The following is a 24,412-nucleotide window of genomic DNA, read 5'->3' on the forward strand; positions in this document are numbered from 1 at the left end:
ATACATATCTTTCAGCTTAGGGTGAAATTGTTATGTAGTTGACAACAATTTAGGACAAATATAGCGGCATATGAAGGAAAAGCAGGACAGTTTGTGACTTATTAGCATGAGGTTATTTTTTTGAAAGTCTTTGAGATTTTTGAGATCCTTTTTGTATAAATTTAGCTATAGCAAAGGTAAATGACAATGGACAAAATAAAAGAGAACATTATATGCTCATATATTCCCACTGAGGTAGATTTCTCAAAGGACTCCTGAGATAAACTAATTTAGGCAATTAGACAATTTTCTATTTTTCTTATTATTATTTTTAGGCCAAAGTTAGATATGAAAAACAGCCTTTTGAACAAACAGCCTTTTGAACAAACAGCCTTTTGATTCATACCAGAGTAAAACTATAAAGTACATCTGTGGAATGATTTGAATTTGGCTTCAGAATAAAATGCATGAACAAAATTTAATTTAGAATACAATGCATAAAAGATCATTTACTATCGTCTTTTGGCATTAAAACACAGTTAGGAATTTTCTAAAGACATGCATACATATGATCTACTAAGGTTAACAGCAGTCAATTTACTGGCATTAGTAAAATTAATTTGTAACACTTTACAATAAGGTTGTATTAGTTAATGTTATTTAATGCATTTATAACATGAACAAACAATGAACAATACATTTACTACAGTGTTTGTTCATGTTAGTTAACGTTAGTCAATGAAAATACAGTTTTTCAATGTTAGTTTAACTCACAGTGCATTAATTAATGGTAACAAGCATGAATTTGGATGTTAATAATGCATTAGTAAATGTTGAACTATGATTAATAAATGCTGTACAAGTATTGTTCATAACTAATTCATCTTACACTGCAAAAAAATCCTGGCTTCCTTAAACTTTTTAGCTGAATCAAATGAGTTGTGAGTTGATTTAACTTATATTTTGTTAAAATTACTAAAAACACCTTTCGTAACGTAAATTAAGTTAGACCCTGATTAACTTAAAAACCTAAAAACCTAGAAGACCTAAAAACATGTCAGGACTAATTGATCTTATAATGTTTTACAGTGTAGTAAATGCATTAATTAATGAACTTTTTTTGTAAAGTATGAACTATTTATTATATGGGCTATTGTTTACTAATGGTTAGATCATTAGGTCACCTCCTCAAAATCCTCCTTAACTGATTTTAAACCTATATGAGTTTCTTTCTTCTTTTGAACACACCAAAAAAGATATTTTGAAGAATGTGGGTTGCTGGCACCCATTGACTTCTACAGTGGTAATAGAAATGACTTTGAAAGTCAATAGGTGCAGCTACCAGCATCCTTCAAAGAAAACTTATTTTATGTTCTACAGAAGATAGAAATATAGGATTTGAACAAATGAAGTGTGAGTAAATGATGACAGAATCTACATTTTTAGGTGAACTATCCATTTAATACTCTTGATTGCACTGTATCTGTTCATACTGCTCCTTCAACAGACATTTAACTTACTAAAAACTTTGCAAGTACATGTTAACTTATACGAACCCTAACCCCAACCCCAACCTTGCTGTCTACTTATAATCTAATGAGAATTAATTGCAATGTAACTTAAATTCATCAAACGGACCATCAAAATAAAGTGTGACCCAGTGTGGTAGCTAAAATGTTGCAGATCTGCAAAACCTGCACAGTTTCAGTATTCCAAATAGCATCAGACATTCATGCATCCTCTCACAAATATCCTTCAGATCTTTTTATATTGCCAAACTCATCTCATTGCCCACACTTAAGAGATGAGAATTTACATGAGCACAAGAAACAAATACAAACCCGACATCGCCTCTTTCCTTTTCACCACAATCTTATTTTAGCTTCTGATTTGATAGGAATTGATTTGACCACAACAATGTTCTGATGAAATAATTGAATCTATGATGATCTTGACATTCATCACTGGCCTGACGTTGGATTTCCGTCTTTCCTTTTATCGAGCGAAAATTAAATTTGCGCTACCATTGCTTTGAACATCTCATTACAACATTGCATATCACCATCACAAATTACAAACCATGCTGGTGTACTAGCGATAAATTGCTCTTTGATTCGCAGAGGGCGACAAATTGAAAATGTCAACTTCTGTTTGTTGTGCAGGTTTAAAAGAGGACAGGAATATTTCGAATTTTTGAGTGTATGTGTGTGTGTGTGTGTGTGTGTGTGTGTGTGTGTGTGTGTGTGTGTGTGTGTGTGTGTGTGTGTGTGTGTGTGCGTGTGTGTGTGTGTGTGTGTGTGTGTGTGTATTGTCAAGCTGTACTTAGCACAAACCAGACAGGAAATCCTGAGTGGCAGTGACAGCCTGCTAAAAAGCTAGCTTTAATCAAGTGACAGTATCTGAGAGGAGATATTCCCTGAAGAAGAGGGCAATAAAGCCATGTGATGTATGTCGCGTGTTAACAGCTTGTTCCCCTTTCACTGATACCTTTGTGATGATGGCTTTATCTGACACATCTCCCATCCACTCTCCGTATGCATGGCAGCTCTGTGTATGTGGCGTTGGATCAAGGTGGATCTAACTTATCCTGCACGTCAAAGGATTAGTTCACCCAAAAAATACAATATGGTGATCATTTATTCACTGTCATTCTGTTCCAAATTCAAATTGCTTTAGGATTCAAATTGCTTAAGGAAAATCCATAAATAAATGACAAACAATGGCTTTTTTGTTAATGCACCAACAATGTGGGGCTTCTAAAAAGATGCACATCATTTATGAAACACTGAAATTCCAGTTAATTTTACTGATAATCCTCCAGCTGTTAGCCTGAGAAGTCTGATTCATATATGAGTCATACAGAATTATGAACTGGATGAAATGATTCATTGAATAATTAGAATTAATAACAATTAAAAAGAGAAGTTACAGGCTTTACATTTTTTATAGTTTACAAAGACCATAAGGGGTATAATTTTCTTATACTTTAACTGAAAACCATTTTCAAAAGTCCAGAATTTCATTGTTGTGTAAATTAATGGCCAAAATGTTTTTTGTTTTTGTTTTTATCTTTATAAAACAGTGTTGTGGAAACAGCTTTCAAATGTCACCTTTTCCCTAACCCAGATTTTATATATCTGGGCTGAAAGTGGTTACATCCAAGTGGATGAGTTGATTTGTCTTTCTTTTGTTTTACTATTTGCATCAATTTTATGGAGTTTTGTTAATTGTTTATACACTCACCGGCCACTTTATTAGGTACACCTGTCCAACTGCTTGTTAAGGCAAATTTCAAATCAGCCAATCACATGGCAGCAACTCAATGCATTTAGGCATGTATACATGGTCAATACCAGATCTGCTGCAGTTCAAACTGAGCATCAGAATGGGGAAGAATGGTGATTTAAGTGACTTTGAACGTGGCATGGTTGTTGGTGCTAGACGGGCTGGTCTGAGTATTTCAGAAACTCACAACACGTCCAACCTTGTAGCGGATGAGCTACAGCTGCAGAAGACCACACTGGGTGCCACTCCTGTCTGCTAAGAACAAGAAACTGAGGCTTCTATTCGCACAGGCTCACTAAAATCGGACAATGGAAGGTTGGAATAATGTTGCCTGGTCTGATGAGTCTCAATTTCTGCTGTGACATTCGGGTGGTAGGGTCAGAATTTGGCGTCAACAACATAAAAGCATGGATCCATCCTGCCTTGTATCAACGGTTCAGACTGCTGGTGGTGGTTTAATAGTGTGGGGGATACCAATTGAGCATCGTGTCAACACCACAGCCTACCTGAGTTTTGTTGCTGACCATGTCCATCCCTTTATATCCAAAGACAAGTGGTACAGGTGAATTGGGAAAGCTAAATTGTCCGTAGTGTATGAGTATAAGTGAGTGTAAATGGATGTTTCCCAGAGATGGGTTGCAGCTGGAAGGGCATCTGCTGCATGAAACATATGCTGGATAAGTTGGCGGTTCATTCCGCTGTGGCGACCCCAGATTAATAAAGGGACTAAGCCGAAAAGAAAATGAATAAATGAATGAATAAGCAACATCAGCTCCTGAGCTGTTAGTGTATAATTATGCCATGACTTTACTTGTAGGACACATCACCATTAACTTATCCTTAACTACTGTACTCAAGAACTCCTGTGTTTAAACTGTTAACAGAACACTTTTCTATTGTTATTCAGTGTAAACACACTAGACAGATGTGAATAAGAAGTTCATGAGTAGTTAAGAATGGGTTAATGATGATGTGCCCCTCCAAGTAAAGTCATAGCATAATTGCATGTTAACAGCTAATGAGTTCATGATGGTTAAATTAAGCATAAACTAATGTGGTAATTAATACATTAACAAAAAACCATCTACTACCAAGTAATTAAGGTAGCCGTTATTCACACATGAACTCATGTGACTCATGTTGTAGTTAAAGTTAGTTCATGATTAGAGCATGCATTAACTCATCATTAGTTCATAATAAAGTAATGTTTAGTTTACATATTAAGACACCATTATTCATGTACTTATTGTAAAGTGTTACCCCTATTTTTTACTCTCTGCATAACTTATGTGGGAGCTATTAAATAAACAAACCCATGTTACAAATTGTATAAACTATTAGGAAACTGCCATTTCACTTATAATCTGTGTATTTTGGTATAGCAGTGATGTATGTATGCTTGTTTTTGTATGCTTTATCACTAAACATCTAACAGAAATTGCAATTAATTCAGTAGCAGAGAGTAGACTGTTTTGTAGCTGTTTGTGGCACTATATTTAACCACTTTAGTGTTTAAAAGCAATTGAAAATGAAAGCAATTCAATACAATACCTTTTGACGAAGTGGTCAAAAAGTGCTCAAATGATATTAGACCCTGTTTGCACCAACAGTATGTTCAGCATCATCCGTTTGTGGTTGGATTGACAAAAACACATATTACTACCAGGTGTAAAGAGAGCCTTGAATGACAGAAATAGCTACTGTATGGCTGCCAACGCAACAGATTTTCCTTGACTTTGATAACATCCACAATTTTTACTGTATTTTCTACTAGGCAGTCATTTTTCTTAAGAGTCTTTTTTTTTATTGCTCTTTTCATGTTTACTTCACAGGTGGTGATCATGGAGGTACAGGGTCTGAAGTCTTTAGCACCAAACCGAATTGTTTACTGCACCATGGAGGTGGAAGGTGGACAGAAACTTCAGACAGATCAAGCAGAGGCCTCTAAACCAACGTAAGTCTCATAGAAAATTTGCCAAGCATTATTTTTTGTTTTCTACATTAACATTATATGATGTGCATTGTTGCATGCTCCCATTTTCAGAAGTGCTGGTTCTGGAAGTATTTTTCCATTTATTTTTCTCAAAGGGAATTTAGTCTTTAAGCATTATAATCCACGAACCAGAAAAATCACAACATTAACAAACATTGATTTAAAGGGACATGGAACCCCCCTGTCTCAGCAGGATGTTTTCACACCTCTAGTTTGAAAAAAGTCAGGAAAGTGGGTGAGTCCAGCTTTGTTTAGGTGGGAGTGTCAAGTGGCGAAAGAGGGAAAGGTTTGCATGAAAAGGGGAGTTTCATTACGTGCACTACAGCTGGTTTTCACACCAGTACACAAACACAGATGCAGAGGAGATAGAAAGTATTTCAGAGAGCAGCATTTGCAGCAGATCTGAGTGTGGAAGTGAATAATATTGCAGTGATATTACTGTAAACTTAGTAACTAAATAATTTTGACCAAGGTATGAAAACTGAAAGAGTACTGGTGATGATACTAACTAACTTAAAATCTGAAGAAACATAAACAAAGAACACTGATCACACACTTTCCAAATCTGTAGAGAAAATCAACACAAGCTGGAACTCTGTCTTTTTTTAAAAGAAGGCGAGTGGCAAATGCGGATTTCACCATTTCCAGATTGGAAGAGCTCTCAGGTAAAAAATGTTCCTTACAAATGTATGTTTGTCGCGTGTTAACAGACCCCTGTGGGTCCACACGTGAGCTGTGCTCTCATCGTGGGGAAATTAAAACTAAACCTTCGTTGCGGCACATTTATAAACGCAATACTGACGACCCATGTCTCCGAATAATTCTTCTACTACTTGTTAGAATTACGGTTGGTAACACAACGTTGCGTCTCTTTAAACACTGTAACAGGTAAAAACAGTCTTCAAAGCTATGTCATGCATCTTAATGAAGTTGCATCTCGTTCACAATAGAGCGTGCTGATTGGTTCAAACCAAGTCTTTCTCATGAATTAATGAACAGATGTGCTGAAAACTCAATGATGCCACTTTGTACCGGCTGGTACAAACAGACAATCTCCTCGCTGGAATTTACACAATGATCTCATCGCCATAACGTTGCTTCAGAATTTCTTTTTAAACTGGAAGAACAAATTTACTCTAAACATATATTTCACTCTTTAGTGAAATATATGTGTCCAAAGGGTGTTTTTAGCAGCGTGGGACATATAAATGACTGCCAACCTGTGACTACCAAATGTGTTTTGGTGTTTCGTGACCCTTTAAGCAAAGAAGTAAATGAAAATCAGATAAAAAGACACATATTCAAGACTATTATAAATTAAGGCAGTATTATAAATTAAGGCTGTACTAAGGAAAGAACTACGATACACTGAAACACTGAATGACACAATCATATTAAATACGATGGATAAATATTAAATAGTTTATTAAAAATGATTGATTGTATATACAGAAACCAATGGCGCAATGGGTACCACAGCCACCTCACAGCAAGATGGTCGCTGGTTCAAGCACCGGCTGGGTCAGTTGGTATTTCTGTGTGGAGTTTGCATGTTCTCCCCGTTTTCACGTGGGTTTCCTCCGGGTGCTCCGGTTTCCCCCACAGTTCAAAGACATGTGGTATAGGTGAATTGGATATACGCTAAATTGGACGTAGTGTATGTGAGTGTGTGCAAAACTGTATGAGTGTTTCCCAGTGTTGGGTATTCCAGTGTTGCGGCTGAAAGGGCATCCGTTGCATAACACATATGCTTGATAAGTTGGCGGTTCATTCCGCTGTAAAAGAAAGATGAAAAGAAAATGAATGAGTGAATAAAGAAACAATATATTTAACCTTTTTGCATAATATGCATATGATTATACAAATATTTAAGTATATTGAAAGTGTATATGGAGATTACTTCCTTTGAGGTGTTTTTGGTGCACTTTTAATTTAACTTTTAATTAATAAGTTTTTTAGCACAAATATCACTATGGTTGTCTTGAAAAAATGAGATCAATTGGCTCAAACAGGGGGGTGGCGCAGTGGGTGGCGCAGTCGCCTCACAGCAAGAAGGTCGCTGGTTTGAGCCTCGGCTGGGTCAGTTAGCATTTCTGTGGGGAGTTTGCATGTTTTCCCCATGTTGTTATGGGTTTCATCCAGGTGCTCCAGTTTCCCCCATAAGTCCACAGATATGCGCTAAAGGTGAATTGGGTAAGCTAAATTGTCCGTAGTCTATGTGTGAATGCGAGTTAACAGGTGTTTCTCAGTGATGGGTAGCAGCTGGAAGGGCATTCACTGCTTAAAACGTGTGCTGGATAAGTTGGCGGTTCATTCCGCTGTGGCAACCCCTGATTAATAAAGGGACTAAGCCGAAAAGAAAATGAATGAATGGTGCAGATGCATTTAACCAAACCATATGCACTCAATTAAGAACATCTGTAATTAATGAGTTATTGTTAAAAATCTGTTTCCCTTTTGAGATAATAAAAGGAGTTTTAACCTTGAGAACTCCGCTGTTGCGCTCTGTTGAATCTATCTTCACTTCTTAGCAGAAGTTCATGAACTGAAGAACATGAAGACATTTATGAACAATCGTACCTTATTACTACAGTATGTCGTTTCTTAGAGTCTCCAGGCCTTGAAAGCTGCCGTCTGGAGTAAATGATTGTCCTGCAGACTTTAATTAAATCAGTCAGTGTACACTAACCTACACAAACCTGTTGAGGTTTGATTGCTTGTCTTCATGCACACAAGCACATTCCCACTGAACCGAGCCAGAGGAACACAATCACAAATCCTATCAAATGCTGTTTGCTGAAGCTGTGTTTGTGTGTGTTATTTAGCACATTACATGATCGGTTGATCTTATTATTGTGCACACAGTGGGCCTGTTTTATTTGTGGTGAGATGTAACGCTTAATGATGAAGTAACAAAACTGGGCATGTAATCAACAGTTGCGAAAACCGTACGCTGATCACATTACTCAACTTCTCACATTGGTTTGTGTGTGAGGAGACTTTGATTCAGAAGTAAAAGAGAGAGTGTATACAGTACACACATACACACATACACAAGCAGAACAGCAGATTCTCACACCTTTCACTGAACATGCGCCCACTCATTTGGTCAGCTAACATTCACACTCCTAATCGGTGCATGCGGTTTGATTTCTGCCACGCTTCTGCAATCATAAATGATTTCTTTTGTCAGAGAACAAAGTCTCTTGTTAGCAAGCTTGCCAGTACGTTATGATATTATTATCAAAAATACCTTGAGATCAGTTATGAGCAGTCAAATACAGTGTGTATGCTTATAGACTGTATGTAAGGGCATGGCTCACAATTAAATATTTTATACAGTATATTGCAGTTTCAAATTTATATCTTATATCTTACAATATGACTCTACTGTTAATCACAATTTCACCAAACTTCTCTGTTGTTGTTGTTGTTTCTTTGTCTTCCAAAACTAATTTTACAGTATCTCACCATGTGGCATATTATGTCATAAAAGGACAGTTTCAAACTGGCTTGATTTCTCGCACTGTGACTTTGTAATTTACAACATAGCTGAAAATATCTTTAAATGGTAGTTTAGTCTCTCATATCTGCCTTCACAGTATGTTTCTCAATCTGAATGTAATTGGAATTATATTGCAATCGTGACTGATTCTTGTAGCTGATGTACATCTCACAATTGATTTTGTTTCTCATAACCAATATTGTGCTAGTTACAGAAAAATACTAACTTACAGTTACTGGTTACTTCATTCAAAAAAGTAACTCAATTATTTTATCGATTACACCAAAAAGTAATGCATTATCGTCAAAAGTAATTTTTGAGTTGCTTTTCCAAAGAACCTTTTTAATGCTCCCATTAATTTCCTTATAACATCACTTCAGTGCTGCATGGAGAATACACTGTTGATCAACTTCACACTTTTAATGAGTTTGCATTCTATCAACTAAAACACAATGCAAACTTAAAGGAAAAGTAATTTTTAAACACTAATTTATTTAAGTCATGACAGCAGCACAAAAATGAAAATGTCACAAGATGATAAACCATCTGAATAATATATTCAGAAACAAAAAATCAAAAACTAAAGTGACTTCAGCATTATAAAAGTTTGTATTTAACTCTTAAACATGCTCCTTCATCGCTTGAGTATGAAAATAGCCACAATATACAACAAACACAAAACCTTTATGAAATAAATAAATGAAAGTAATCTGAATTATCATTTACAATCAATTTGGTGAAACTCAGCACCAGAAAACTGCTATTTTAAACCATAAATTTTAGTAAAAAATAATAGTAACATTAATAGTCTCTGTCTCCTGCACGAGCACAATCGGCCTACCTCGCATGCATTCGGTCTCTCTCGCACACACACTCTGCTTGCACTTTACTTTTGTCCAGTCTGGTGCCTCGTTCACAACATTTCTTTTTTACAGTGGTTGGTTGGCATCCACCCATCCCGCAATGCGTCACAACTTTAAACAGGAATATGAACAGTAGGCTAGACTGCAGCCAAAATTAATTCATTTATCAAATAACGGACAAATGCATCATATTGCAACAGTAACAGAGTTAATATATTTAAAAAGTGATGCATTACAATATTAGTTTCTGTCTATAGTAATGCCATTACAGTAATGCATTATTAGTAACGCATTATTTCTCAACACTGCTCATAACTGACTATATTTACAATATTTTATTGTTGTAAATATGTAAATTGTGACCATTTTTATTTAACTGACTATATATCACTTAATGTATTTTTGAATGCCACAACTGTTATTACTGTTATTATGCCACAACTGTATTATTGTTTTATTTTACATAAAACAATATGGTGAGTCAACTTAAATAAATGCTGCCTACAATTTTTTTGTTGTCTTAAGAAAATCTCTTTTACTGAAATTCATTCATTCATTCATTTTCTTTTTGGCTTAGTCCCTTTATTAATCCGGGATCGCCACAGTGGAATGAACCACCAACCTATCCAGCATATGTTTTACGCAGCGGATGCCCTTCCAGCTGCAACCCATCTCTGGGAAACATCCATACACACTCATTCACACTCATACACTATGGACAATTTAGCCTACCCAATTCACCTGTACCACATGTCTTTGGACTGTGGGGGAAACCGGAGCTCCCAGAGGAAACCCACGTGAATGCAGGGAGAATATGCAAATTCCACACAGAAATGCCAACTGACCCAGCTGAGGCTCGAACCAATGTCCTTCTTGCTGTGAGGCGACAGCTACTGTGCCACTGTGCCACTGAGCTGCCCTCTTTTACTGAAATAACTTCCGAATAAACCAAATAACTTTACAATACACAATATAATATACAATACATAAAAAAATATTTTTTACTTGTTCAAACTACTTATTTAAAATGAGCTGAAACAACACAGTGCACACTGTAAAAAAAACTGCAGGGTTCCACAAAATTCATTCATTTTGTCTCAACACAATTCAGACCTACAGTATGTGATGGAAAACCTCCATCCATAGCCCCAAAACAGCTGGATGGCTTTCTTTTTTTATTTATTCCAGGCAAAACATTGTAATAGTGCAGGGGCTTGATTGGCTTTGTATCGCACATATTATTCTTGGTGTATAAATGAGAATGCCAAAATGTGACATAGAAAGATTGATGACGTGAATTGCCCAGTCAACACTGTCAATTGTGACCACAGTCTGCAAGGATGTACACTTCACATCCTGACATATAAGACAGCTGATGTGCCTTGGCTTTTGCCCACCATTTCACTGAGGTCACATCAGATAATATGACAAGTAACAATTGCTAAAAAAATGTCTGGTACACGCACACGCGCACACTCACGCACACGCACACACACACACACACGCACGCGCGCATGCACGCATGCACACACACACACACACACACACGTGTGTATATGTGGTTTACGAGGACAATAATGTAGTCTCCTTAGTCATAATGTATCTTAAACTGTAAAAAGAACACTTATTATATTGCTCTACCCCTAAACCCAACCCTGGGTGAACCCTGTTGCAAATATTGATTGTCAAAAGTCCCTGTTAAGTATGAATAGAGCATGTCAGGGCATGTCCTCAGGGCATGTTCTTATAACCCTCCTTAAAGTCCGTATGAACCGGTGACATGAGAAATCGGGTCCCCCCTGCAATCGAGTCTGCTTAGGACCCCAATGGATCGTCTGTGTTGAATGCCTGATCAAAAACTATTGTACTTCTCTACATTACAATCATATTTGGTGCTTTTTATAGTCTATTCTCAGTCTTGACATTTTGACAACATTAACCATATTAGTAACATTATTATCTGTAACTACACGTTGAAAATATGCATAATAAAAATAATAGAAATGTTTGTAAACATTAAATTATGTCTTTTTGATGTTTTTATGTATTTATATGTAACATTATATATTTACATTAGAAGTTGTAGCACGTCATAGGTGCTAAAATAAAATAATATCTAAAATAAAAGCTTTACACTTGCCTTTAGTTGTACATCAGTATACGAAATACATAATTTAAAATAGTTTTATGTTATTATAACGTTCTTTTAAATTACATAAATTAATACGAAATTACACTGAATTTATATATATATTTTTTAATCAGGCGCTACAAACTATACCTATTACAACTCCAGTGAACCAATAGGATCCTAGGCGGACCCAATTGTCACGGAGGACCCGATTTCTCATGACACCGGAAGTTGTGACAATTTTTTTTATATTGTGATGCAGTTCCTAGAGAAACTGAATATTAAATGAGCAATAAGTGTTTGTGGCTTGTTTTATTTCTACTGCGAGCTGATTGGATGTAGTAAAGTAGGCATTTCATTAAAAAAGATCGGGAAAAGGCTTTTGGGAGAGTTATTACAACATAACAGACACCTTTAGGGCTGCACAATTCTGGCTAAAATGAGAATAATTCTAGTAGATGTAAAATAAAGTTTTTATAAAACAGCTATAGTAGGTCTACTGTTGGTTAAAATGTTTTGTACAAAAAAAAGTTTTGTACAGACTTGGAAAGGTGGATTTGAACAGACTTTAAATTTGTCCTGGTCATTAATTCACAGTAAAGTGATGACATCAGAATACAATTATTTAGAATTCTCTGGACCACTTTTTTCACTGGTAAAATGAGACATTTGTCATTATTAGATTCCCGCTTGCATTATATTCAACATTATACAGTATAGGCTGGAGTAGTTATATTGACGCTGTGTTAAACATTTATTCTCATGCACAACACTTTGTGTTCGCTATGAAAGAAAAAAACACATAGCAAATGATTGTTGTTATCATAACTCTAAAATAGGATATGATTATTTAATTGATGTGCGCACTTTCAGATTTACTTTCACTGCCAAAGGCGGTTCATGTCATGGCTGCTGTCACTTTGAGAAAAAAAATAATAACATACATCCAAATCATACTTCTCGCACAGCTCCCAAATGACTGCTCTGTGCAACAAACTGAACATTATTTACAACTTTATTACCTGTTTTTCACAGCCTATGCAGTTTCTGTTGACTGAAGTAGACATCATTCGCAAACACGTGCATGTCGTCCTTGTAGTAACTAACAGAGCGTCAGCTCAGATGTGATTTTTTTTGGTTGTGAAAACATCATTACATGAAGACAAATTTTATAAGACAATCTTATTAAATCTTATAAGCTGACTCTTTTAACACCATTTGGAGGTGTCCACATTGCTGAACAACGAGTTTATAACAATGTGAAGACTTTAAAGTAATGTGATGTAGGATTGGGTTAATTAAAACCACAGCGGTTCGAACTGTAGTTCTGCCGAATGGGCAGTATTAATAGCTATAAATGTGGGAGAGCGTTGATATTAAGTGATTGTATTGTATTGCAATATGGAACAGTTAAGTGTTGATGTTAAATCAAAAGTAATTCACAAATACTTGAAAATGAGATGATTTAATGACAATAATTCTCTATGGTTACAACTGAATTAATTACAAAATAACTGTATAAAATGATCAAATATGAAACGATAAAACAAATGATATAAATTGTACCCAGCATAAATGTAAAATTAAAGTTACCAGAGGTAGAAGGAGAGACACAGGGGGAGGGAGAGAGAGACAAAGAGAGCAGGCCCAGAAGTTAGCCGGACTGCAGTAGAGTCAGAGAAGATTCAGAGGTGGAGAGGACCAGAGGAGGAAAGCAGACCAGGAAAGACAGGCCAGGAAAAGAAAAGAGACAGAGCAGCGTTTTACCACCTATTTTGTATCTTTCTTGACCATGTGACTAAAGCCCAAATGCTGAGACATTCAAACTGACCAATCAACATGTGACCACATCGTAAAACCCCCAAAGTCCACACACCAGGCCCTGATCTTATCAGTATCTGCCTTTGGAGTCAGTATGGACCTTCTTGAGTCAAAAATACATGTTTTGTCATGTAAACAAATGCATATAATAATTTAGCCTCTTACAGTCCTCCCCTGGCACCGTTGTGACACTTAAAGAGGCAAAAGGGTGACACTAATGATGAAAATATGCTTTGCGATGTGTGCTGCTGTTATCTTCGGACTTCCTGTCCAAGCTTGTTGCAGGTATAAGGGTGGTCAGTCTTTGTTGTCCTGCAGCCCTGTGTGAGAGGTTTCAATCGAATGGTGTTGCACTGCTTATATGCAAATTGTCCTTCATACCCCCACAAGAATAGGTGCTGAGGAATGCAGGGAACCCCTGCTCTTCTCTTGAAGTAGATCAGAAGATGTGAACCTTTTCTCCATGGATCCTGTATTTCAAAACAGCAAATGGCACAACAAACAGCAAAAGCAAGCACATGGCATTTGTCATTGATCAAAGGATTGATGTGGTCAGTTTGAGTTCTTCTCAAGCAAAATGCTCTTAAATTAATGTAATTAAAAATATGGTCAAGATTAAGACAAATAAAAAGCAAACAAGCTCTTTACACAATATCTGGAAACATCAAAATTAAATTGCTTTACAACAAAATCAACAGTAGCTGGTTAAGAGTATCAGCAAAATATTCAGTGTAACCAAATACAGTGAATTACATAAATCAATGTTCAAAGACAATCACAACTGCATTTAAATGGATTAAATACAAACTAGACACAAATAACTTTTGTTGTAGAGATGTCAATAATGTTACAAAAGCAACAATATTTCAGCATTTTGGATTTAGAATCCCAATTTACATTTTGATATAACTTTGTTGAAACATATAATAAGTAACTGGTTAAATAATCAAAAGAAACCAAAATAACAACACAAGATGAAAAACCCATAGTTAGGATAAAGTCTGATTGAAAAGACTTAAATAACATATAAAATCTATATGAAGCAGTGTCAGACAAATGTAAATTTGACTATGTGTGTGTGAAGATTTGAAATGTTCTCTGTGTGGCAGTGTTCCAGCTGAGGCTATGTGTTTGTGTAAACATGCTCGCAACAAAGGGTGGAAGTTTTACGACAGTGTGTAAAATTTAGTCCTGTTGTAACAGGGAGCCAGCATAGAATTTGAGCATGAGATGTAAATGTGATCTGGCTCAAAATACTTCCAAATCAAGGTTTTTAAGGAGCATGCTAAAGTGCAATGTTCAAGGCTGAATCCTGTAAGAAAGCATTTTCATAGTTACTGCAGTTATTACACTGGAGCCACAAGGCAATTCTATACTCCTGTTTGTAGTTTAAACTGCAGCTATATTGAGGATAGCAGAGTTTACCACTTTTAGGAGATGAGACTCATCCAACATATAAACACAAGTACCTTAAAATTAATGAATTTTAGCATACAGTTAATTCCTTTTTAATACATGACATGCGGTCTAGAATGCATCTGTGGCTTCTAAAACCTCAGACCTGAGTGTTTTTACACCTACAGTAAGAAAATCATGTTCTAAGGAATTACTCAGTCTATGTGTACATGTAGTATCACAAAATACCATTGTGTTCTATGGAAATGAAAATGTGTATATCACAAATATAACAAATTTGGAAATGCAAACAGGATCAGCAATTATTAACTTTTATTGCTATTAGGCTGCTAAGCCGCCAGCAAAGGAAGTTAACAGTTGCAGGCCTTGTATTAGCAATGCAGTTAGTTCACTAAGAGTGTTATTAACAGATGAGTTTTTGTTATGTGAAGACCACTGATTTTTGCTCTTTAGTGATTTCCCTTTTCTCAGAAAATATGGTGGAGGTCTTCCCTGCCCCGAAGTCCAACATTGTTCCTCTCTGTGGCCAAACTTATTACAGGTCATACAAAGCCTGTTTTGTTTGCCTGAGGGTTGATTGCTGTGATCATCTGAGGTTTGAGGGTTTTTAAGACTCTCTAATGCTTCTACACCATGCGTCTTTGCTGCGCTATGGTGTGGCATCACCTTAATTACTGAAACAGGCAAACTTTTTTGAGCTACAGCCTCTGAACAAATCATTTCAGATTTATTACAGGTAACATCATCTGAGAAGTGAACATGCTTTTCAATCCCATTGCTGTTAAGCATTTTGGGAGACACAAACTTCTGTCCTTTTAGCATAGCTTTTAAATCTGCAATGGTGTCTTTTTGACTTCTGCATTTTTCAGCCAGGGCTAACTGTTCAGCTAGTAAATTATCGGGCTGTAACTGGAGATCTAGAATTTTTGCCTCTGACTTTTCTGCCTCTGATTTGTGAACATTAAATTCTTCACATCTAGCCTTTATAATTGAAGGTATTTTTGACATCATGTTACGCAGTCCTGAGTAACACATGTAATTTAGCGCTTCAATTATATCACCACGTTTTGATTTCTTTCCATTTTTGCCAATTACATTCCACCATGCAAACAATGTAGAGTCTGAGCCTGTTAACTTAAGTCCTTCTTTGCTAAGTTTGCACAATGTAGGTTCAACTTTTTCAGTCCATAAAGCAAACAATACATCACTTTCTTTAGAAATGAACCCTTCCATCCTTGAGGAGGTAATCTGAAATTTACCAAACTGAACTATTGAAACGAATTACAGTCTTGGAAATTATGTTTCATGCAATTTGAGCAAATGGAGGAACAATAAAAGCAGACTTACCCACTCTTGTGGTTAGAAGTCCAGTTTTAATCCATTCACCAGGTCAGCTGTGAAAAGTCCAGCTAAGACCGGCTAAAGTAAATTTCAGAAAACTCACTGCAAAGGATCCCGGGTTTCGGCACCATCTGTAGGATTGGGTTAATTAAAACCACAGCGGTTCGAACTGTAGTTCTGCCGAATGGGCAGTATTAATAGCTATAAATGTGGGAGAGCGTTGATATTAAGTGATTGTATTGTATTGCAATATGGAACAGTTAAGTGTTGATGTTAAATCAAAAGTAATTCACAAATACTTGAAAATGAGATGATTTAATGACAATAATTCTCTATGGTTACAACTGAATTAATTACAAAATAACTGTATAAAATGATCAAATATGAAACGATAAAACAAATGATATAAATTGTACCCAGCATAAATGTAAAATTAAAGTTACCAGAGGTAGAAGGAGAGACACAGGGGGAGGGAGAGAGAGACAAAGAGAGCAGGCCCAGAAGTTAGCCGGACTGCAGTAGAGTCAGAGAAGATTCAGAGGTGGAGAGGACCAGAGGAGGAAAGCAGACCAGGAAAGACAGGCCAGGAAAAGAAAAGAGACAGAGCAGCGTTTACCACCTATTTTGTATCTTTCTTGACCATGTGACTAAAGCCCAAATGCTGAGACATTCAAACTGACCAATCAACATGTGACCACATCGTAAAACCCCCAAAGTCCACACACCAGGCCCTGATCTTATCAGTATCTGCCTTTGGAGTCAGTATGGACCTTCTTGAGTCAAAAATACATGTTTTGTCATGTAAACAAATGCATATAATAATTTAGCCTCTTACAGTGATGTGTATTTATATTTATCATGTATGGCCATACACTCAAAGTGCTTCACAATGATGAGGGGGGTCTCTCCACTCCACCACCAGTGTGCAGCATCCACTTGGATGATGCGATGGCAGCCACAGGACAACAGCGCCAGTGCACTCACCACACACCTGCTATAGGTGGAGTGGAGAGACAGTGATAGAGAAAATTCATTGGGAGGCCATGATGGGTAAGGGCAGATGGAGGGAATTTGGTCAGGACACTGGGATTACACTCCTACTCTTACGAGAAGTGCCATGGGATTTTTAATGACCACAGAAAGTCAGGACCTCGTCTAATGCGAAAGACGGACTTGTGCCACCACCTTTATGCTTTTTCCTAAGCTTGAAAGTATAATTGGCTGAATCGTAGAGATGCTGGATTAAGATCGTGTGGGGGGGGGTCAAATCGAGATCACGATCTTATTTTGATTAACCGTGCCTACCTCTTTCTCACTATTTCTATTTGTAATCTTAGTGCTGCCAAAACTGACAGTTGACGGGGCATGGTTAGAGATGCTAACCACGCCCAATACCTCACAATAAACAGACATGAAGTGCATTTTCAGATTTCATTTTTAGATTACAAAGGCAAACACTTTTTTTTCTTAATGACATGCACAGTTTTTTTGCACAGTAAAAGCCTAGCAATGTGAGCTAACAAAATCAATATGGTTAGTTTAGATTTTAGGTGTACTGTAACATTTTAATACCTACTGTAGGCTATACCCATGTCATTATGCTACTTTGTAAAATTTGTCCTTGTAAATAACATAAACCTGAACACACACACACACACACACACACACACAGAGACAAACAAACAAAACTGAACAAATCTCCTCACTTTTCACTGGATGCACGCAGTCGCTTGGATCAACAAGTTCTCACATTCACACACACACACACGCACAAGCATTTGGCACACATTTCTCCAGGGCTCGCTGTAATGCTAAAAGCCTGCTGGGTCTCAGGGGTAGATCTGCGTGAGGATGGATGTGAGGGAGTCGGGAAAGCACAAGAATGAAGGGAAACTGCTGGGAGACATGCGTTCTGTTGCTGTTTGATCAGACACCTCGAGACTGTGAGGAATGATCCTGACACGTCTCTTTAATTAAAGCGCATACTTGTGAGCCTTTAAACGAGAGGAACAAGGAGGTGAATGAAAACATGGAAAGAAAGACTGCTGTTGTAAGCCTTGCGGTTAGAAGACCAGTCGGCTTTTGCTTCCATAATGGAGCTTGTAGGAAAGGGGAGAGATTGTGATGAATGAAAAAGGTGCTTTTTTAAATGTCATGCCTTTTAAGAAGGTCTGTCAGTTTGGTGGTATATTTGGATTTTGATGTGCTTTTTTAGGCACTGGCTTTTAGTGACTGAATGCTGCTGTTTGACCAGACTTCCAAGTTGTCAGTAGGTCATGTAGGAAGCAGAAAGGCTAATGCATGATATGATTTGTGTTGGTTTTTTTTAACTCTCAGATGTTTACATTCACTTAATACAGACTGTGTTTGCAAGGGTATTTACCAAGATGGGATTTTGAACATCGTTTATTGTGATGTATTGTTTCTAACAGATTAACAGAATTAATTTGGTTTGGTGTTTTCTGTTCACATGCTTCAGGTGTGTATTAATTTGGCTCACACTATTTGGTAATTTGAAACAAATTTGGAAAATGCTAAAAGATTCCTGGTGACACGGTGGCTCAGTGGTTAGCACTGTCGCCTCATAGCAAGAAGATTGCTGGTTTGAGCCTCAGCTGGGTCAGTTGGTATTTCTGAGTGGAGTTTGCATGTTCTCCCTGTGTTTGCATGGGTTTCCTCTGGGTGCTCCGGTTTCCCCCACAGTTCAAAGCCTGATGGTGCAATTAGCCAGCCTGATCTTACGAGGAAACAAAACTATTTTACGTTTTATCGGTTTTGTAGCTAATCAGAATCAGTTTTATCGCCAAGTGTGCTTCACACACACAAGGAATTTGTTTTGGCTACAGAAGCTTCCAGTGTACATAAAGTGACAAGTGACAACACAAAATAAATATGAAAATAAGACGATAAACATTAAACAGATGCAATTAGTCAAAAAAATCTTGATGTTGAGTTGTATGTACAGATTTGTTATAAATATATTCAATTAAATTCAATTCACCTTTATTTGTATAGCGCTTATACAATGTAGATTATGTCAAAGCATCTTCACATAAAAGGTCAAAGTAAATAGGAACAATGTAGTTCAGTTTGTAGAGTTTAAGTTCAGTTCAGTTAAGCTCAGTTCAGTGTGGTTTAAAAATCACCACTGAGAGTCCAAATATTGAAGAGCAAATCCAACGATGCGCAGCTCTATAGATCCCGAACCATGCAAGCTAGTGGCGACAGCGGAGAGGGAAAAAAAACTTCACTAATGGCGAAAGTGAAGAAAAAAAACTTTGAGAGAAACCAGGCTCAGTTGGGCACGACCATTTTAATTTCTCCGCTGGCCAAACGTCTTGCGCAGAGCTGTCTCAGCGGCGGAGGCTGGAAGCTGGCCTCAGCGAAGACTCGTCTGTCTCTGGAGCGTCACAGGAATCAGTCTCATGTTCTCCACTCCTCCATGACCACCACAGTAGCTGCTCAGGATACGGCCTGGACCAGGATATGGAAACCTTGGGATCATCTCGTCGTTGGTCTTGGATCGAATCAGTGACTCTGCATAGTCTGAGGGACTCGGGAAGAGTATCCCCAGGTGGAAATGGAGAATAAAGAAAATAATTAGCGTAGCTGCTGTTCCTAGTGTATATAAACAAGATGCAGAACCTGTGTGGAAGCCCGCTAAGTGGTGCATTGAGTGTATGCTTTACTATACAGATTACAGGGATAGTTATATACAGATAGTTTTGAATTGGGAGAGTGTGTCTGAGCCTCGGACGTTATCAGAAAGGCTATTCCAGAGTTTAGGAGCTATAAATGAAAAGGCTCGACCTCCTTTACCCGACTTAGCTATTCTGGGTACTACAAGAAGCCCTGAGTTTTGAGATCTTAAAGAGCGAGTTGGATTGTAGCGAGACAGAAGATTGGTTATAAGGTTATACGGTGCTGTGTACAAATGTGAATGGAGAAGGTATTGCGTTGTATATTGATATAAGGTGCTGTGTACAAGTGCGTATGAGAAGTATTGCGCATGTTTATTGCACAGTAGGGGAATATTTAACTGTTCATAAGGTAGATGGCCTGAGGAAAGAAACTTTTCCTGTGTCTGACTGTTTTTGTGCTTGGTGCTCTGAAGCGGCTTCAAGACGGTAACAGTTCGAATAGGTAGCGTGTGCGAGGCATCCAAAGTGATTTTGCGAGCCTTTTTACTCAATCTGGAAGAGTACAGTTCTTGAAGTGTAGGACAGGTAGTGCCAGTGATTCGTTCAGCAGTCCGGACTATTCGCTGTAGTCTACGGAGGTCGGTTTTAACAGCAAATTTTGATTTAGTTTTAGTCTTTTGACTAAAATTCCATTTTAGTTTTAGTCATAATTTAGTCTTCTTCAAGTTTTAGTTGACTAAATTTCATAAGATTTTTGTAGACTAAAACTACTCTAGGTTTAGTTGACTAAGATATATTTGGTTTAATTTAAGTGTTCTAACTTCAAATTAAATAAACCAGTCTATTATAGTTATTGTCATCATCACTCCATTTATATTAGTTTTTGTCTAGTTTTCGTCGGTAGAAACTTGTTCGTCACAAAAATTAGAATGAAAAGTTTTCGTCAATTAAATGTACAATTTAAAAAAGCAGACGTGGAACCCAAGCCCACCCCTAAACCCATTAGGGGATGGGCAAATCATACTAAATTGTATAAATGAAATTGTACAAGTTCATACAAATCAGCCATTAATTAAAAAAGTTACAAATTTTCGTGAAATTGTGTTAAATCAGCACATTTTCAAACCACCAAGGAGAAATGTAGAAAGAGGTTTTTTTTTTGTGGGGGTTTTATTATCAAGGTATGATATGAGTAAAATTAACGCTGAAGTCTGATGTTTATATTTACTATGAGGCATCATTTCAGTAGACAGGTTACTGAACCTGTCATATTTTAATGAAGTCAAACTCCAGATGAGTATTCTGTGTGTCTGTGTTTGGTGCATCATAATTGTGGTTCAGTCTGATATTATGAGAATTGAGAGTGTGGCTTGAGGATCATTTTCGTACACTCTGACAAGCTACAATCATAAAGTATTATTAAAAATCACACAGTGTGCACCTGGCTTTAGACAGCACACTTTTGCACTTAAGTCACCGTAACCTCATGCTCATGGTGTGCTTTATTTTCTCATTCTTAGTATTTTATAAGAAACCTTACATTACCTCATGGTCTGGCAGAGGGTGTCATAGTTTTTTTTTAATCACATTCCATTTCACATTTCATTTAGTAAATATGCAGTACAGCAACAGTGCATACACATTCATATAGCATACTCAACGTTTTAAACAAGCTCATGATTTGTAAACAAGGCAGTGTTCTTATACTGTATTTGACCGGTCCTATTTTTGCTCTATTGTGTCATAGTGATGTTGCTCTGGGCACTGTAAATTACATAACTCATAGATCTGAGCTGAGGAGTGTTTTTATTGTGTGTGCGCGTGTGTGTAGTGTGTACGTGCACACTTTGCATGTTTTTAATGTTGATAGTGTGGTGTAATATAGATTATCAATATAAATCAGTGTTTCGCTACCCTGTGTTTTGGGCTTTTAATGCAGTGAACTTCTGACCACATTTACTGGCCTCAATTTTGTGAGTCAGTTTGTATTTGTATGTTTGTGGTATAGATAATAACTGTATTGGCGATCACATATGTGGCTCATTACCAGTTTCATTAACACTTAATTAAAAGTCTAATTATATCAGATGAATGATATTAAAACCAAGCGAGCAGAAACTCAAAGTTTAATTAGTTTAAATTTTTAATTCATTTTAATTAATATTTAATGTGTATAATTATCATTACTTTTTTTAAGTGGACAGCTTAAAATAAAAATCTACATATGTGACATGATAGTGAATATTTTTGTAGCATTTTACTGTTTGGTTTAATGTATTATAGGGTTAGACAGAATAATTTGTTTCTGGATATTGATTTTCTTTAATCATGTAAAAAATGAAAATCTACTACTGAAAGGGGGGCATGGACGTGATCAGCTTTTGGTGTGGCCAGTTTGAAAATAAATATTTTAAATACTTGTTTCATTTAAAAGTAATTTTGTTGGTCATTATAAAATATTGATGTGATGTGAATGGAAATACTGTTCTACTGCCACCCACAGGCTTTGTTAGTACTAGCAACACCAGCAATGTACAGTCAGTTTCACTTACATTTAAAATAAAACGAATCTTAATTTGTCCTTCTGTGAAATGTCATGTCTCACTTGGGATATATTTGAAAAAAAGAGTTGATAAAAGGCAGATAATTTTGTCTTCAACAGTGCATGCAAATGAATACAGTCTCTGGCAACGCTGATATAACATCCTCTAAAGTAAATATTATTATCATAAGTAAATATTATAATGTTAAAGTAAATATTATAAATTATTATATACGATTAAAATATTATAAATAATGAAATAATAAAGTAATTATTATAAACTATTATAAACGAGTAAAATATTATAAATAATAAAATATTAAAGTAAGTAACTTTTACAGAAATAGTTTTCTCACAGAAAAACAAGAGTAATTTCTGTCAGCAGGGAAAATAAAAATAAATGTAATTTAGTTCATTCGGTTCAACATGGTTTTACTACATGTCGTATAATCAATCAATTATAATGAGACTAACTTATAATTAGCTGTAGTAGAATGCTGTTAAAAATAAACCATGATTTTGCTACTTTAATTATAGATTAACTATGGCATTTTATTGTTATTGAAATGGTACAAAAACAACAAAAGAAAAAACAAACACACAAAAAGGATTAAAAAGAGAAAAAATTTTATTAAATGCGTATGTCTTAGAGCTCTTTAACCTTCTGAAAACCTGTTCCACATATGTAGCCATGTCTGAAAGTCTCATATGTGTTGCTCTTCTGTGTGCAAATGGTCACATAGTGATGACTCATTGAGCAAATGAAAGAAAGCCTTTCGTGTGTGTGTGCGTGTGTGTGTGTGTGTGTGTTTGTGTGTGTGTGTGTGCGTGTGCGTGTGCGTGTGCGTGTGTGCAAGTCAAAGACACGTGCACTTTAATAACAGGTTTTATAGCATTGTGAAAGACTTCTCAGTGAATGGATTTGTTCTCACACATGGACCCACAGACATTTACAGCTTGTGGTGATATCAGTGTCATGAAGCAGCTGTTCTGTTCCAGGCAGAAGATCTGGTGCAGATTGTAATGCAGACTATCACATTCATATTTTAACTAATATTATGTCAATATATAAAGTATATCAATAAAATACAATGCAACATATCAATATATCAATATCCATACAATATATCTAGGTAGGTTAAACTATTCAAAACAAAACACCATATCTCAAAATTCTGTTTCAGAAATTAAAAACTGATTTTTTTAACCTATAGCTTATGACATCCTTTAAAAATGCTTAAGTTTTGCTAGATTCTAGGACAGGGGTTGCCTAACTTTTCAGCCCAGGACCCCCAAAATACCAATGCCAGTGACTCATGACCCCCATTATACTCTGAGGTGGTAACCTTGCAACCTTGCATGCAATGACGCACACACACCAATAGGCCCAAGTATTTTTTTAATGTATGCGAGTGCTGTAAATGTGCCAGAAAGTTCAACCTAGTGCCATAAAATCAATCTCTTGCATCTGATGCTATTGCTGTGTCTTTAATACAATGTAATCACCCCAAGGGTTGCAATCCAATAGAAAACAATGGAAAGGCTGTAACTCTAAACTACTATTTTTATCTTCAGTAGGTTATGGATAAAATATCGTCATTCTAATTGCTTAATAAAATTAATTAAATTTTTGGAAATCATCAAGCGACCCCCCCCCCCACCCCCAATGTTCTAGGAGATAAGTGTGCATCTGTAAATTCATAAATCATGGTTTTCCGCATACTGAAAAATTGCAGCTATTTAAATACAATATTATCAATAACATCTTAGAAACTGCTGTAATGCTTATTATTTGCATAGTATACTATTAAAGGTAATTAAAAACACACCATAATAAATTCTACTGTTATTTATTTTTAAATATAACAATAAAAAAAGAATATACAAGCATACAT

General features: G+C 36.4%; 1 protein-coding gene across 1 annotated transcript in view; it reads left to right on the forward strand.

Moving 5' to 3' along the window:
• The window catches only part of cadpsa (Ca2+-dependent activator protein for secretion a), a 267,285-nt gene that overhangs the window by 95,000 nt on the left and 147,873 nt on the right, over window positions 1-24,412 (forward strand). Inside the window, 1 exon segment of the mRNA XM_056467741.1 lies at window positions 5,097-5,218. Within this exon segment, the coding sequence (XP_056323716.1) occupies window positions 5,097-5,218 (122 nt within the window).

This window comes from Danio aesculapii, chromosome 11, assembly GCF_903798145.1.
Source record: "Danio aesculapii chromosome 11, fDanAes4.1, whole genome shotgun sequence".
Classification (NCBI taxonomy): Eukaryota; Metazoa; Chordata; class Actinopteri; order Cypriniformes; family Danionidae; genus Danio; species Danio aesculapii.